General features: G+C 34.1%; 3 protein-coding genes across 3 annotated transcripts in view; all 3 read left to right on the plus strand.

Annotated features, from left to right (window-relative positions):
• Positions 1-493: 493 nt before the first annotated feature.
• On the plus strand, positions 494-10,178 carry LOC139853311 (glucan endo-1,3-beta-glucosidase 4-like). Its single transcript, XM_071842683.1, has 5 exons — positions 494-614; positions 7,255-7,371; positions 8,072-9,319; positions 9,403-9,430; positions 9,783-10,178. Exons 2-5 carry the CDS (start codon positions 7,287-7,289, stop codon positions 9,919-9,921), a joined length of 1,500 nt encoding a protein of 499 aa, XP_071698784.1. The 5' UTR covers positions 494-614; positions 7,255-7,286; the 3' UTR covers positions 9,922-10,178.
• A 734-nt stretch (positions 10,179-10,912) lies between these two features.
• The window catches only part of LOC139855771 (constitutive photomorphogenesis protein 10-like), a 166,690-nt gene continuing 163,147 nt past the window's right edge, over positions 10,913-14,455 (plus strand). The window contains exon 1 of the mRNA XM_071845017.1: positions 10,913-11,081. The gene's annotated coding sequence lies outside the window, so the exon portion shown is untranslated. The remainder of the gene's footprint in view (positions 11,082-14,455) is intronic.
• LOC139853958 (constitutive photomorphogenesis protein 10) lies at positions 12,125-13,334 on the plus strand. The gene is made up of 4 exons (XM_071843294.1): positions 12,125-12,321; positions 12,492-12,565; positions 12,778-12,928; positions 13,007-13,334. The coding sequence occupies exons 1-4, from the start codon at positions 12,141-12,143 to the stop codon at positions 13,102-13,104; spliced, it is 504 nt and encodes a 167-aa protein (XP_071699395.1). The 5' UTR covers positions 12,125-12,140; the 3' UTR covers positions 13,105-13,334.

The raw sequence follows: 14,455 nt of genomic DNA on the forward strand, positions 1-14,455 counted from the left end.
ATCGATGTAGGCCATAAACTTTCAAAAGTGTATCGATGTAAACAAAAGGTGACCTGTTTAACCGGTAACGGGTTACCTTATGAACTACATCGATACACTTTTTAAAAGTTTATGGACTATAATAGTATTTTTTTTTTGGTATATGGACTACATCGGGACAAAATGAAAAGTATATGGCCCTTGAGTAGCCTTAACCCTTATATAAAGTGTGTGAAATACTTTTGATACAAATATTATCGGTAATAAATAATTTTTTATTATAATTGTATTATACATTTGATGAGTTCTATACTCATACTAATTTATACAAATGTATTACTGGGTTTCAATAGAAATAGTAATATAGTAATATAATGTGTGATTGTGATTGTGATTGTGATTGAGATTGAGTATATTAAATTACAATGAAGAGCTGTTCTGTATTCCTCTTCTGAAAGCTTCCCAACTTTTTACGCTCTCGGTGGTCTCACACTCTCACTCCTTCCTAAATGTTAAATGCCACTTGGATTCTTTCTTAGATTCCGTTATTCATCTTCTTCATTTAGCAAAAGGCCTGCTGCTGATAAATAGCTTGTACAGTACAACTTAATTGTGCGGTACTATCTAGAAACAAGGTATACCCCCACTTCCTCTTTCTTTTCATAGGCTCTTGTTTGTGGGTTTGTTGAAATTTTGAATCTTGTTGCCATTGATGAAATTATTGTGGTTTTATGTATATACTGTACATAATTGAGCTCAAATATGTGTTCCTTGAAATCTTGATTCTTGATTTATGCTGTCTTCAATCTTGCTGAAATCAATGTGACTTTGTATGAATGTAGGTGTGTTTTGTGGATAGTATGTGGGTTTGTATACTTAATTCTAGCTTCTATTTAATGAAACAAATGTGATTTTAGCTCTCTCTCTCTCTCTATATATATATATATATATATATATATATATATATATATATATATATTGTTATAATAATAATAATAATATAGATATGGATAGTCAATTTTGGTGTATACATATAGTCAATTTTGGTACACAAAGTATGTATTTTTATATTGAGATTTTAGGCTATAAATACTCATGAATGCAAGCATTAAACTTGCACCATTTCTCACACTTACAAAGTGTTTCTTTCTTTCTCTCCATTATCATCTTTGTTCTTACACTTCATTATTAGTATTCTAAATCAAGAATCAAATCACTAAAGGTAGTTATAAGCCTACTGAATTATAACATCAAGAATCAAACCACTAAAGGTAGTTATAAGCCTACTGAATTATAACATCAAGAATCAAACCACTAAAGGTAGTTATAAGCCTACTGAATTATAACACGTTATCAGCACGATAATCTTAATACTAAATATGGTTGGCTCTGCCACCAAAATGATATATGGTCGGTTATACCACCAAAATGATATATGGTCGGTTATACCACCAGAATGATATATGGTCGGTTATACCACCAGAATGATATAGGTCGGTTATACCACCTGAAAAAATATATGGTCGACACTGTCGCCAAATTTTCATTTATGTTTACTAATATTTATATTTTTGTTATATAACATTTATTTATGATTGCTTACACATGGTCGACACTGTCACCTACTTATCATTTATGTTATATTAAATTTATGTTTAATGTTTATATACTTATGAATATAAATTGACTCTAATTTATCATGATGTTTGTTTTAATTTTTGATAATAGAAAATGTCGAATCTGGAAAAGCTTAAATTTACTCCTTTAGAATCAACTGGAAACAACTACATGCCATGGGTTATAAAAGTAAAAATGCATCTTAAATCAATGGGCATTCTTGAAACCATAAATGAAAACAACACTTGTTCTGAAAAAGAACAAGCTACGGCATGTTGCTTTATTCATCAACATATTGATGAATGCTTACAAAATAATTATGTGACTGTAGAATATCCCCATGTTTTATGGGAAGGTCTCAAAAGCAGATTCAATAATCAAAGAGAAATTTTACTTCCAGCTGCAATGGAACAATGGAGAACATTAAGGTTCCAAGACTTTAAGAAAGTAAATGAATACAGCTCAGCTCTGTATAATACATGTTCACAACTTAAATTCTGTGGACATGAAATTAGTGATGCAGACATGATGGAGAAAACTTTCTCCACAATGAATGCTGCAAACATCACAGTGCAAAGAAATTTGAGAATGCTAAAGTTCAAAACATATCCTGAACTTAATTCATATCTCTTAGTTGCAGAGCAAAATGATGAGCTATTAATGAAAAATCAGCAATCCCGTCCTACTGGTACACTTGCAATCCCTGAAGCAAATACTGCAAATAATTATAAACAGGGACAAGGACGCGGGCAAGGTCGTGGTTATAATAACCATCACCATCATCATGCCAAAAGCCATAACTATGGTAGAAACCATCCTTATGGTAATGGTAATGGGCGTGGACGTGGTCGTGGTCGTGGCCGTGGTGGTCAAAGAAATAGTAATCCACGAAAATATAAATATCAACCACAAAACAAACCCATTAAACAAGATGTTGAAGAAAATTCTTCTAAAAATTCTGAAGAATCTTGCTACAGATGTGGTAGAATGGGCCACTGGGCTAATACTTGCCGAACATCTAAACATCTTGTTAAGATGTATCAGGATTCGCTGAAAGATAAAGAAAAGGAAGTAAACTTTGTGGATAACGTCGATCCAACAGTCACTGAGAAACCATCTGATTTATATGAAGATTTTTTGAATGTTTAAGTTGTGTGTCTTTCGAAAAATAAACGATTTAATATCGTCTGTCTTTGTCATTATGTTTGCTAAATGTTTCAGTACTATCTATTTGCGTTTAAAATATTGTGTAATATTAATGTACTCACTATTTATTTCTTATATATGAAGTTCAATATGAATTTTGCTGGAATACAACATCAATCAAGTGGTGGAGATCTCTGTATAGCAGACAGTGGAACTACACACACTATACTTAAATCCGAGAAATATTTTATTGATCTAAAACCAACGGAAGGAACTATACATACAATATCAGGACCTGCTAACTTGATAAAAGGGATAGGAAAGGCAAATTTCATACTACCAAATGGTACAAAATTTTTAATAAATGATGCCTTATTTTCTCCCAAGTCAAGCAGAAATTTATTGAGTTTCTCCGACATATACCTTAACGGGTATGATTATCAGTCAGTGACAACAGAAAATGAGAAATATTTAAGTATCACTGACAAGAGTCATGTGGTTGAAAAACTGCCAAGACTTAGTTCTGGATTACATTATACACATATAAATGTACCAGAAATACATATGGTAGTTAACGAAAAATATATTGATCCTGGTGTATTCAGTTTATGGCATAACAGATTAGGCCATCCAGGATCAACAATGATGAAAAGGATTATTGAATGTACTCATGGACATCCACTAAAGGATAGAAAAATCCATCATGATACAATGGTTCCATGTACATCTTGCTCTCTTGGAAAATTGATAACTAGACCCTCACCACTTAAGGTTGAGAAAGAATCACCAATGTTTCTTGAAAGAATTCAAGGTGATATATGTGGACCAATTCATCCACCATGTGGACCATTTAGATATTTCATGGTTCTAATAGACGCATCTAGCAGATGGTCTCATGTTTGTCTGTTATCAAGCCGTAATGTGGCATTTGCAAAATTTCTTGCCCAAATTATTAAATTGAGAGCTCATTTTCCTGATTACACCATTAAAAGGGTGAGACTTGATAATGCTGGTGAATTTACATCTCAAGCATTTAATGACTATTGCATGTCTATAGGAATTGTTGTTGAACATTCTGTTGCTCATGTGCATACACAAAATGGTTTAGCCGAGTCATTGATTAAACGTTTACAGTTAATCGCTAGACCATTGATAATGAGAACAAAACTCCCTGTATCTATATGGGGTCATGCAATTTTACATGCTGCTGCATTGATTCGCATCAGACCAAGTGCAAGTCATAAATATTCCCCCCTACAACTTGCTTTTGGTCAAGAGCCAAATATTTCCCATCTTAGAACATTTGGTTGTGCAGTGTATGTTCCAATTGCGACACCACAACGTACAAAAATGGGTCCTCAAAGGAGGTTGGGAATATATGTTGGATATGAAACATCTTCAATATTAAGGTATATTGAACCTATGACAGGTGACGTTTTTACAGCACGTTTTGCTGATTGTCATTTTAATGAAACATTGTTCCCTAGATTAGGGGGAGAAATGAAAAATAAAGAAAATGATGTTTCATGGTGTGAACCTCAATTAAAGTATCTTGATCCTCGCACAAAAGAATGCGAGACAGAAGTTCAAAAGATAATGCATATACAAGAACTTGCAAATCAATTGCCTGATGCATTTACAGATACAAAAACGGTGACAAAATCATATATACCAGCAGTAAATACTCCAGCTCGAATTGAAATTCCAAAAGCTGGCAATAACGTCACTCATGAATCTTTGCCACGTCAGAAACGTGGAAGACCAATCGGTTCAAAGGATAAAAATCCTCGAAAAAGAAAATCAGCTGATAATGAAGTAAAAGAAAGTGTTCAAGAAGAACCACAAATCAGTACTCCTACTGCAGAGGAGATTGATGATGTCAATACAGAAATTGCAATTAATTATGCATATTCAAAAATATTATGGAACCGAAATGAAATGAAAAATCTTGATGAGAAATTTTCATTTAATGTTGCATATGACATCATGAATAATGATGATGATCCAGAACCAACATCTATGGTTGAATGTCAAAATAGACATGATTGGGCTCAATGGAAAGAAGCAATACGAGCTGAATTAGAATCACTCAATAAAAGAAAAGTTTTCGGATCCATCATTCTCACTCCTAAAGATGTGAAACCTGTAGGATACAGATGGATTTTTGTCCGAAAAAGAAATGAGAAAAATGAAGTTACAAGGTATAAAGCTAGACTTGTAGCTCAAGGTTTTTCTCAAAGACCGGGAATTGATTATGAAGAAACTTATTCTCCTGTTATGGATGCAATTACTTTTAGGTACTTAATCAGTCTGGCAGTTTCTAAAAATTTAGAAATGCATCTCATGGATGTTGTGACTGCTTATCTATATGGATCACTTGATAGTGATATATATATGAAGTTACCTGAAGGATTTAAGGTACCAGAAGCATCAAATACAAAACCCAAAGAAATGTATTCGATTAAATTACAAAGATCTTTATATGGGTTAAAACAATCGGGACGTATGTGGTATAACCGATTAAGTGATTACTTGATAAGCAAAGGGTATACAAATAACCTTACTTGCCCTTGTGTTTTCATTAAGAAAACAACATCCGGATATGTGATCATAGCTGTTTATGTTGATGATCTTAACATCATAGGTACAAATAAAGAGATCTATGAAGCCATTCAACTTCTAAAGAAAGAATTTGAAATGAAAGATCTCGGAAAAACCAAGTATTGCCTTGGTTTACAAATTGAGCATATGCCTAATGGTTTACTTGTACATCAAACAACATATACTGAAAAGATTTTGAAACGTTTCAATATGGACAAGGCAAAACCATTAAGTACTCCTATGGTTGTTAGATCACTCAATGTTGAAGCTGATCCATTTCGTCCATGTGAAGATCAAGAAGACATTCTTGGACCAGAAGTACCATATCTTAGTGCAATTGGAGCTCTTATGTATCTTACAAATTGTACAAGACCTGACATTTCTTTTGCAGTTAATTTGTTGGCAAGGTTCAGCTCTGCTCCTACCAAAAGACACTGGAATGGGATCAAACACATATTTCGATACCTTCGAGGAACTACTGATTTAGGATTATTTTATTCTAACGAATCAAAACAAGATTTGGTTGGTTATGCAGATGCAGGTTATTTATCTGATCCACATAAAGCTAAATCTCAAACTGGATATGTATTCCTAAATGGAGGTACTGCAATATCATGGCGTTCTCAAAAACAAACACTTGTTGCTACATCGTCAAATCATGCCGAAGTGATTGCATTACATGAAGCTACTCGAGAATGTTTTTGGTTGAGATCAATGACACAACTCATTACTGATTCTTGTGGACTAGAACGCGATAAAAGTCCAACAACTATCTATGAAGATAATGCAGCTTGCATAGCACAGATGAAAGAAGGGTATATCAAAAGTGACCGAACAAAACACATACCACCTAGATTCTTCTCATACACTCAAAATCTCATTAAGGACAACCAGATTGAAATGAGATATGTGCAATCTAGCAAAAACTCTGCTGATCTTTTCACGAAAGCACTTCCAACTGCTATTTTCAGAACACACGTTCATAACATTGGCATGAGACATGTTCAAAAGATGTAACAGCTGAAGCGATGTCTACTTGAGGGGGAGTCAACTCCATGCTGCACTCTTTTTCCCTTAGCTAAAGTTTTTTCCCACTGGGTTTTCTTTAGCAAGGTTTTTAACGAGGCAGTAATTTATAGTTGATCTTCAACAAAATAAAATTGCTATCCAAGGGGGAGTGTTATAATAATAATAATAATATAGATATGGATAGTCAATTTTGGTGTATACATATAGTCAATTTTGGTACACAAAGTATGTATTTTTATATTGAGATTTTAGGCTATAAATACTCATGAATGCAAGCATTAAACTTGCACCATTTCTCACACTTACAAAGTGTTTCTTTCTTTCTCTCCATTATCATCTTTGTTCTTACACTTCATTATTAGTATTCTAAATCAAGAATCAAATCACTAAAGGTAGTTATAAGCCTACTGAATTATAACATCAAGAATCAAACCACTAAAGGTAGTTATAAGCCTACTGAATTATAACATCAAGAATCAAACCACTAAAGGTAGTTATAAGCCTACTGAATTATAACATATATATATATATATATAGGTGTGTTTTGTGGATAGTATGTGGGTTTGTATACTTAATTCTAGCTTCTATTTAATGAAACAAATGTGATTTTAGCTCTCTCTCTCTCTATATATATATATATATATAATGAGGGTTTCTTGAAATCTTGAAGTTTGCAGAAGTCAATGTGATGTAGTGTGAATATAGATTTTAGCACAACTGAATGCTGTGTCTTTTGTGGTAAAAATTGACCTGATGTAGCAAGATTAACATAAAACCCAAAAAGTTGTTTTCTTTTTAGATGTTTGAGGAATGTTTTTGTGCTCACTGTTTGCTAAAGAGAATTAAAACCTATGAATTTTGACGATCGATTTTGAACTCCAGGAGCAAAGTAAAGGCTATTGGATAAAATTGTGATGAAACCATTTATCGATACAATGAGGCTTGAAATGTTTCTTGGATATCTTCTACTTACATTTGCAAGTTTGTCGATTGCATTAGGTAAGCTCATCTTGTTCTCATTATTCACTCACTTGCTAACTTTGACCTTTGAGGTCAAAATTTTTACTTGTGATAATCAAATTTACCATTAAGCTAATCGCTATCAAATGAATCCTACTTTTCTAATGTAAAACAAAATTACATGCGATTATTAAGAGTTCCTCTAACTTTTAAGAGAAGTAAGTTGATTTGTACCTCCTTTATGCGTTTCTTCTGTTGCAATTACGGTGCAATATGATATGTAAACTATCTTTAAAAATCAATTGACTTGTGCTTCTCTAATTCTATTACCGAATTATGAAATTTGGATTTCAGCATTCCTCAAGAAACACAAGTCTAGGTGGCAAGATGGGCGGGTCGGTTTGCTTGTGGAAATGGAATTGGGTTGAAATATGCCAATATTTAGTACTAACTGGGTTGAGTTGAGATCACCTGAAAACACTGTGATTAGTGTCTATATTAAACTAACCAATGCATTCACTGTGATTACTAAAACAATGTTACCTTATTTTTCGAATATTTGAGCAGGATAAATAAGGATGTTGTATGCGTTAAAATACAATTTGGGCGAATTTCAACCCTTGTCCCTAAAAGTTGTGTTTGACCTGTGTGACATACAAACACTACCCATTTATAATTAAATGGGTCGAACTTTCTACCTCTAGATACAAATGTGGTAACTCATATTCTTGAATTACAGGTGCTTTTGTGGGAATGAACATCGGCACCGATCTTTCGAACCTACCGTCACCGGAACAAGTGGTAGCAATCCTTAGATCCCATAAAATAACACATGTTCGCCTTTTCGATGCCGATAATCACTTACTTGGCGCACTTTCTGACACCGAAATTGAAGTAATGATTAGCGTAACAAACGAAGAAGTTTTAGGTATCGGACAATCACCAGCAACAGCTGCCACCTGGATCAACAAAAATATTGCAGCTTTTGTACCGTCCACCAATATAACCGCAATTGCAGTCGGTAGCGAAGTTTTATCAACGATCCCACACGCGGGCCCGGTTTTAGTTTCAGCGATGAACAATCTTCACAAAGCCTTAGTTTCTTCAAATTTGAATTATCAAGTCAAAGTGTCAACTCCTTTTTCGATGGATGTGATGCCTAAACCATTCCCGCCATCAGCCGCCACATTCAACTCGACATGGAACTCGACTATTTACGGGGTTCTTCAATTTTTAACGCGAACGAATTCGGTTTTCATGTTGAACGCTTATCCATACTACGGTTACGTACAAAGCAACGGTATTTTCCCGATCGAGTATGCGCTTTTTCAACCGTTGGCTCCGGTCAAACAAATTGTTGACCCGAACACACTCTTTCACTACGACAGCATGTTTGATGCTATGGTGGACGCTGCGTATTATTCTATAGCTGCATATAACCTCTCGTTGATTCCTATCGTTGTAACCGAAACCGGTTGGCCTTGGTCAGGTGGCGCTAACGAGCGTGACGCTACCATAGAAAATGCTGAAAAGTTTAATAACAATTTGATCACACGTGTTTTTAACGATTCAGGCCCACCTAGTCAGCCGACGGTCCCGATTAATTCTTACATTTACGAGCTGTTTAACGAAGACAAAAGACCTGGCCCGGTCTCGGAAAAGAGTTACGGTGTGTATTTTAGCAACGGGACATCTGTTTATACGTTTAGTTTAGATACATTAGGCGAAACAACAGGGAATGCTTCAGGTGGTTTTTGTGTTGCAAGAAAAGGAGCTGATGTCAGTAGCTTGCAAGACGGGCTGAATTGGGCTTGTGGGCCAGGTAAAGCGAACTGCAGTGCTATACAATCGGGTCAACCCTGTTTTATGCCGGATACAGTTGAAAACCATGCTTCGTTTGCTTATAATGACTACTACCAAAGAATGAGTAGTGTTGGTGGGACTTGCGACTTTAGTGGTACAGCCGTAACAACCATGGTTGATCCGAGTACGTGCCACTTTTTTTCCCCCCTTTTTTTAATGTATTACGTATGCTGACAAAATGATTAATTGTATATCTTCGTTGTGCAGGCTACGGGTCGTGCATATTTACAGGAAGGTAAGGATAAGAGCCATTTGAACATTCTTGGTTACAACTAAAAACCTGTTATCCTGATGGTTTTATGTTTGAAGATAAATTAAACTTTACCGAAGAGTCAATTATATGTATCCAACTTTGACCGAATAAGGTTTTCCCTGTTCAGGCCATGTCTATTTAGCGAGTATTTTTACTTAGATGTACGGAACCTAACCAGATTATCAGTGACGTTTTATAAGCCTGCTATATATAATCGAAACTTCTAAAGTTGGATATATACGATAGAATTTTGGGTGAAGTTTGATACATTTTCAGGCAATAAACCCCTTTTCTTTCTTTTTAGAATGTTAACATTAAATTGGTATGTGAACAGTACACGTACGAATTCAAGCATAGCTGGAATGGTTCCACCCGCTTTCGGACCAGAGGGCCCTCTAGGAAGCATATCGCCTCGTCAGCTACCTCACATCTGGTCAATGACTTTAGCTACATTTGCATCGTTGATCCTGTAGATTTTTGGGCTTCTTGTATAGCTATTATTCGTGCGCATAGTTTTAGCATTGGTAATGCAGCGTATTGGGAATATCATGAACTTAAACGGGAATTTTAGATTTAATTGGTAAAGGATTTGGTTTTTGTGATTGCCAAATCTAGGGCTATGTTGGTTCTTGTTACTATTTTGCAAGTTTTTGAGGGTCGATGTTAGTTCTTTTGTAGCTAGAAGCAAAACAGTCATTTTGGAAGTATATGTTTGTATGATTGAAAGTTTAAGGTGAAACTGTAGTAAATGATATCTTTGGTATTTAACTTGCAATTAAAAATTCAAAAGTTCCATTATTCATATGACAACTAATAATCATTGTAAGTTTAGAGTGCCAGTAGTGGTGTCATGTTTCCTCAATATTCCACTTGGTTATTTCTAAAGTTCCCTCACCTTCCTCAAAATTCCATTATATTTTCAAATTCATTTTCGATATAGATTCACTACTTGAGTTTACTAAATAATACCTTTAAATGATGTATTACAGAAGTTTATGTTAAAATTTATTTGAGAATATTTTAAGAAGATAGCTTTAAAAAGTGATGGATTTTGTCAAAAATACATTTTGAAAATATCACCTCACATTCCGAGCCCAGAGTACACTTGGATTGTTTATTTTTCGGTGTGCAGATCTTATTATGTATTATGTCTGCGCGTTTGCAGATGTTTTCACTACTGTTTGTTTTTCTGAAAACATAAGATAAAATAACGTCTTATTATGTCTGCATTCTCGCAGACTTAGAAATATACTTCTAACTACTGCAGACATGATTAAGTTATTTTACAGACATAAAAACAAACAATTTTCATTGTTCACTATACACACATTTAGACTACATTCTCATTACATTTTCACACAAAAACATCTAATTTTTTTAGACCACTTTTTCTGTTTCTTTTTCTATTTTCTTTTAGTAGTAGAGTGTTGCATTCCCATAATGTAGAACTTGATGGGGAAAAAAAAAAAGTTAGATAACCCAACTTTTTATTACCTTCAAAGTAGACACAAGTTCTACCTTCAAAGTTCACAAGCTCTACCACCTAGTTTTAATCCATGCCAGCTCCTCTTGCTACACTATAAACCGCCAAATTCAGTGGTGCACACACATCACTCTTCGCTCATCACAGCAGGTATGTATTTAATTGAGTGATGATGTTGCTCTCAAATCTTATTTTTAGGGATATGATTCATGCCTAACTAAATTTTATACATACCCTAATAATCATTGTAATAACAATTAATCCAACTGAAAGAACAACTTTACGCGAATCCTCTTGATTTTGTTAGTATCGATGTGCTGATAAGTATTTCAACACTTTATATAGTTAGTTGGTTTTATATTCTTAATTGTAATGATTGCTTAAACATTTCACTCGATTCAATTGGTTCTTTAGTGTTGAAAGATGGCTTATATGAGTTATGCCCATAAGGTGTTCGATGAAATGCTCCATATAGTTTTTAGCCTTTATTGTAAGTTAACTATCTGGTTGATCAGGAATTACCCATATATAAGCTGTTCATTGAAGTTGTGATCTGGTCCAGCGGTTGGTGGCTTGCCTCCTTTAGGGGAGGTCAGGAGTTCGACCCCCGTTGGCTACATATTAAAAACACAATTTCATCCCTACCATGAAATATCCACCCATGGCACCTTTCCCATATCGTTTGGGGGTAAAAGGGATGGGGGTTTTACTTGGTTGTGCCCTTGGATCGGTTTCAAGGTTTCCTCCCGTGCAGCGATGGAGGCGGGGTTATTATCGCTGCATCGGCGTAGTCGAAACGGGAGATGATCGCAACGGGTAGTTTAGTCCCCTCGGGTGATCCCAATCGCTGTTAAAAAGAAAAAATAAGCTGTTCATTGTATAGAACTGTTAATGGATTGTGATCATTCACGTTACCATGCCTTAACCTGTGTTTGGAGTTACTTAGGTAAACTTCTATTCCTCGGCTTACTGTAACATAAATAAGCTCATAAGTTAATTTTTTATGCTTTATGAGATTTTCTGTTTGAGCTTATAGACTTAAATAACTCGTAAACTGAAGCTTCTAAGCTCATAAGCCCGTTAGAATTAAGCTTATCGGCTTTTTTAGAATTAAAAAAGCCCATAACCCGTAAAAGTAAGCTAGTGAAACGTCTGTGGTTCTGTTTGAGCGATGTAGGCATTTGTGTAGGCAAAGAAGTAAAGGGTGTGATGAACAGTGGGAGTTTAAGTGGTGGGCGATCATGGCCGTCAAGAACCTCTTTAACGTCGTCAGGGAAGAGGATACAGAAGGAGATGGCAGAACTCGGCACTGACCCACCTGCAGACTGCTCAGCTGGTCCCAAAGGCGATAACCTTTATCACTGGGTCGCTACTCTCTTTGGTCCACAAGGTCAGCCCATCTGCTTATCTTCAAAAAACCCTTTTAGTTCCCGGTTAACTAAATTCATTTGATTTTATTCCTATCGCAAGATATCAACAATATATTTCAAAACTAAATAAACAAACAATGTATTACAATCGACAACGTTTTATTGATTTGATTGTTTATTGTTGGTATAGGAACACCTTACGAAGGAGGCATATACTTTCTTGACATAACATTTCCAGCTAATTATCCTTTTAAGCCTCCAAAGGTATGTTCATACTCATACTATATCATGTATTTGCAATTAGCTTACTTTGTTTTTCCTAATACATTATAAATGTTTGTACAATAAAATCGTTAACTACTCCAACTCTTGTTATCAAGATTTATAATTTCTCAAAAGATTTTGTGATGGTAATATTAAAAGTGTGGCTTTATTATGCTTATGGTATATGATTAATACGAGGCCGTAGGGTGCAGGTGGTCTTTAAAACACGTATATATCATTGCAATGTTGATTCAAATGGCAATGTTAGTCTGGATATTTTGGATGAAAACATTTGGAGTCCTGCTTTAACTATTTCAAAGGTGCTACTTGCTTTGAGATCAATCTTCACCAACCCTAACCCGTGTATGTTTATCATTCTTGAAATTATTTTTCCTAATTTTCTGAAATTTAGGCAAGCTTAATATCGTTGTATTGATGCAGATAAACCTCAAGTTCCAGGAATTGCTCACTTGTTCTTGGTCGATAGAATTAAATATGATGCACTAGCTGCTGAATGGACTCAAAGATTTGCAAAGTAGAAGCCAAAAATTTGAGAAATCAAAATGGTTGTATGCTCTTTTTGTTCATATACTTTGTAGAAATCAAAGCTATATGTATGTACAAGCACCAACACTTGCTAAACCATCATAATTTGCGATTAAGTATTAGTTTTGCTGTTTGGTTAGTGGTCATTGTATATTGTATTGTATAATCAAAGTACATGAAACTTATTAATGAATATTACTGTATATCAAGTTTGAATTTGAGTGATTAATGATTGAGAACTTTGATTTACTTTACCTTATATTTTTATACTAGTGAAATGACCCGTAGAACCACGAGTTTGTTTAAACGGAACAGTTTAATGATATGTTTAGGTATTAAGTAAATGTAAATGCTAAAGTTATTTAGTTTAATGACCCGTGGAATCATAGAGTCCGACTAAGAAACTCATGAGCTCAACATTTTATCAAACACCTAAAATGCATATTAAACAATTCACATCCAATCATAAGAGATAATATTGGTTGTCATTTTATTTTAACAGTGTAAATTAAAATATAAATTTAGAATTAGTTTCCTTCTGCCTAACTTTTATACTTTTTCGTACTCAATTCAAAATTATTTAATTTTAATAATTAAAATAATTATTAATAAGATTCAATAATAATAATTAATTAATAAGATTTAATTTTAATTTAAAATTATTTAAATTAATAACATCACCCACCATGTTTTAGATTTTTTTTCTTTTTCTTATTAATTTTTTCTTAACAAAAGAATTATCTTAATAATGACATCATCATTATAGAATTTTAATATTAACTATAGATAAATAAAAAAGGTGTTGAACGTGTCCTTTGGACTTGGAGTATGTGTTATCTTCGTGTTATTGATTTGGCTCAAAGTCTTCTCGCAGCTAATTAAAAGTTTTATTCTGTTTATATTAGCTTAATTTATCTTTCATTCTGCTGCTTACTGTTGTAAATGAATGCAGAATGCTGCAGTTTTCTGTTTCTTTAGATCAGCTACTACATGCTGTTTTTTTGCTACTGATATTTTCATCCTGTACATATTCATATATATTAATAAATCCACTTTTGCTTTAAAAAAAAAAAAAAAAAAAATTGTTTTGACATGGTCCTGAATAAAGGATTGGCTCCTCACACCAAACATAACTAAATTAAACAATTATGTGGTAATTAAAGTTGTTTAGTACATTTTACAAGTAATCAACCAAGCAGAATAGAAGGTGACCACAAAGCCATCTCTGTGAGAGGCTGCTATGGGAAAGAAAAGCGGCGGACAACCGACTGAACTACATTAACATGTGTTTACCTTTAGAAAAAAATTCATGGTTGGTCCACGAACTTTGTATCAAAAATCAGA

Source organism: Rutidosis leptorrhynchoides, chromosome 6 (assembly GCF_046630445.1).
Source record: "Rutidosis leptorrhynchoides isolate AG116_Rl617_1_P2 chromosome 6, CSIRO_AGI_Rlap_v1, whole genome shotgun sequence".
NCBI classification, from domain to species: domain Eukaryota; kingdom Viridiplantae; phylum Streptophyta; class Magnoliopsida; order Asterales; family Asteraceae; genus Rutidosis; species Rutidosis leptorrhynchoides.

Coding starts and splice junctions, on each gene's coding strand:
- LOC139853311 (XM_071842683.1), top strand. CDS start 7,287: ATGAAACCATTTATCGATACAATGAGGCTTGAAATGTTTCTTGGATAT. Junction 7,372..8,071: donor AAGTTTGTCGATTGCATTAG/GTAAGCTCATCT, acceptor CTTGAATTACAG/GTGCTTTTGTGGGAATGAAC. Junction 9,320..9,402: donor AACAACCATGGTTGATCCGA/GTACGTGCCACT, acceptor TTCGTTGTGCAG/GCTACGGGTCGTGCATATTT.
- LOC139853958 (XM_071843294.1), top strand. CDS start 12,141: ATGAACAGTGGGAGTTTAAGTGGTGGGCGATCATGGCCGTCAAGAACC. Junction 12,566..12,777: donor ATCCTTTTAAGCCTCCAAAG/GTATGTTCATAC, acceptor CGTAGGGTGCAG/GTGGTCTTTAAAACACGTAT. Junction 12,929..13,006: donor CTTCACCAACCCTAACCCGT/GTATGTTTATCA, acceptor GTATTGATGCAG/ATAAACCTCAAGTTCCAGGA.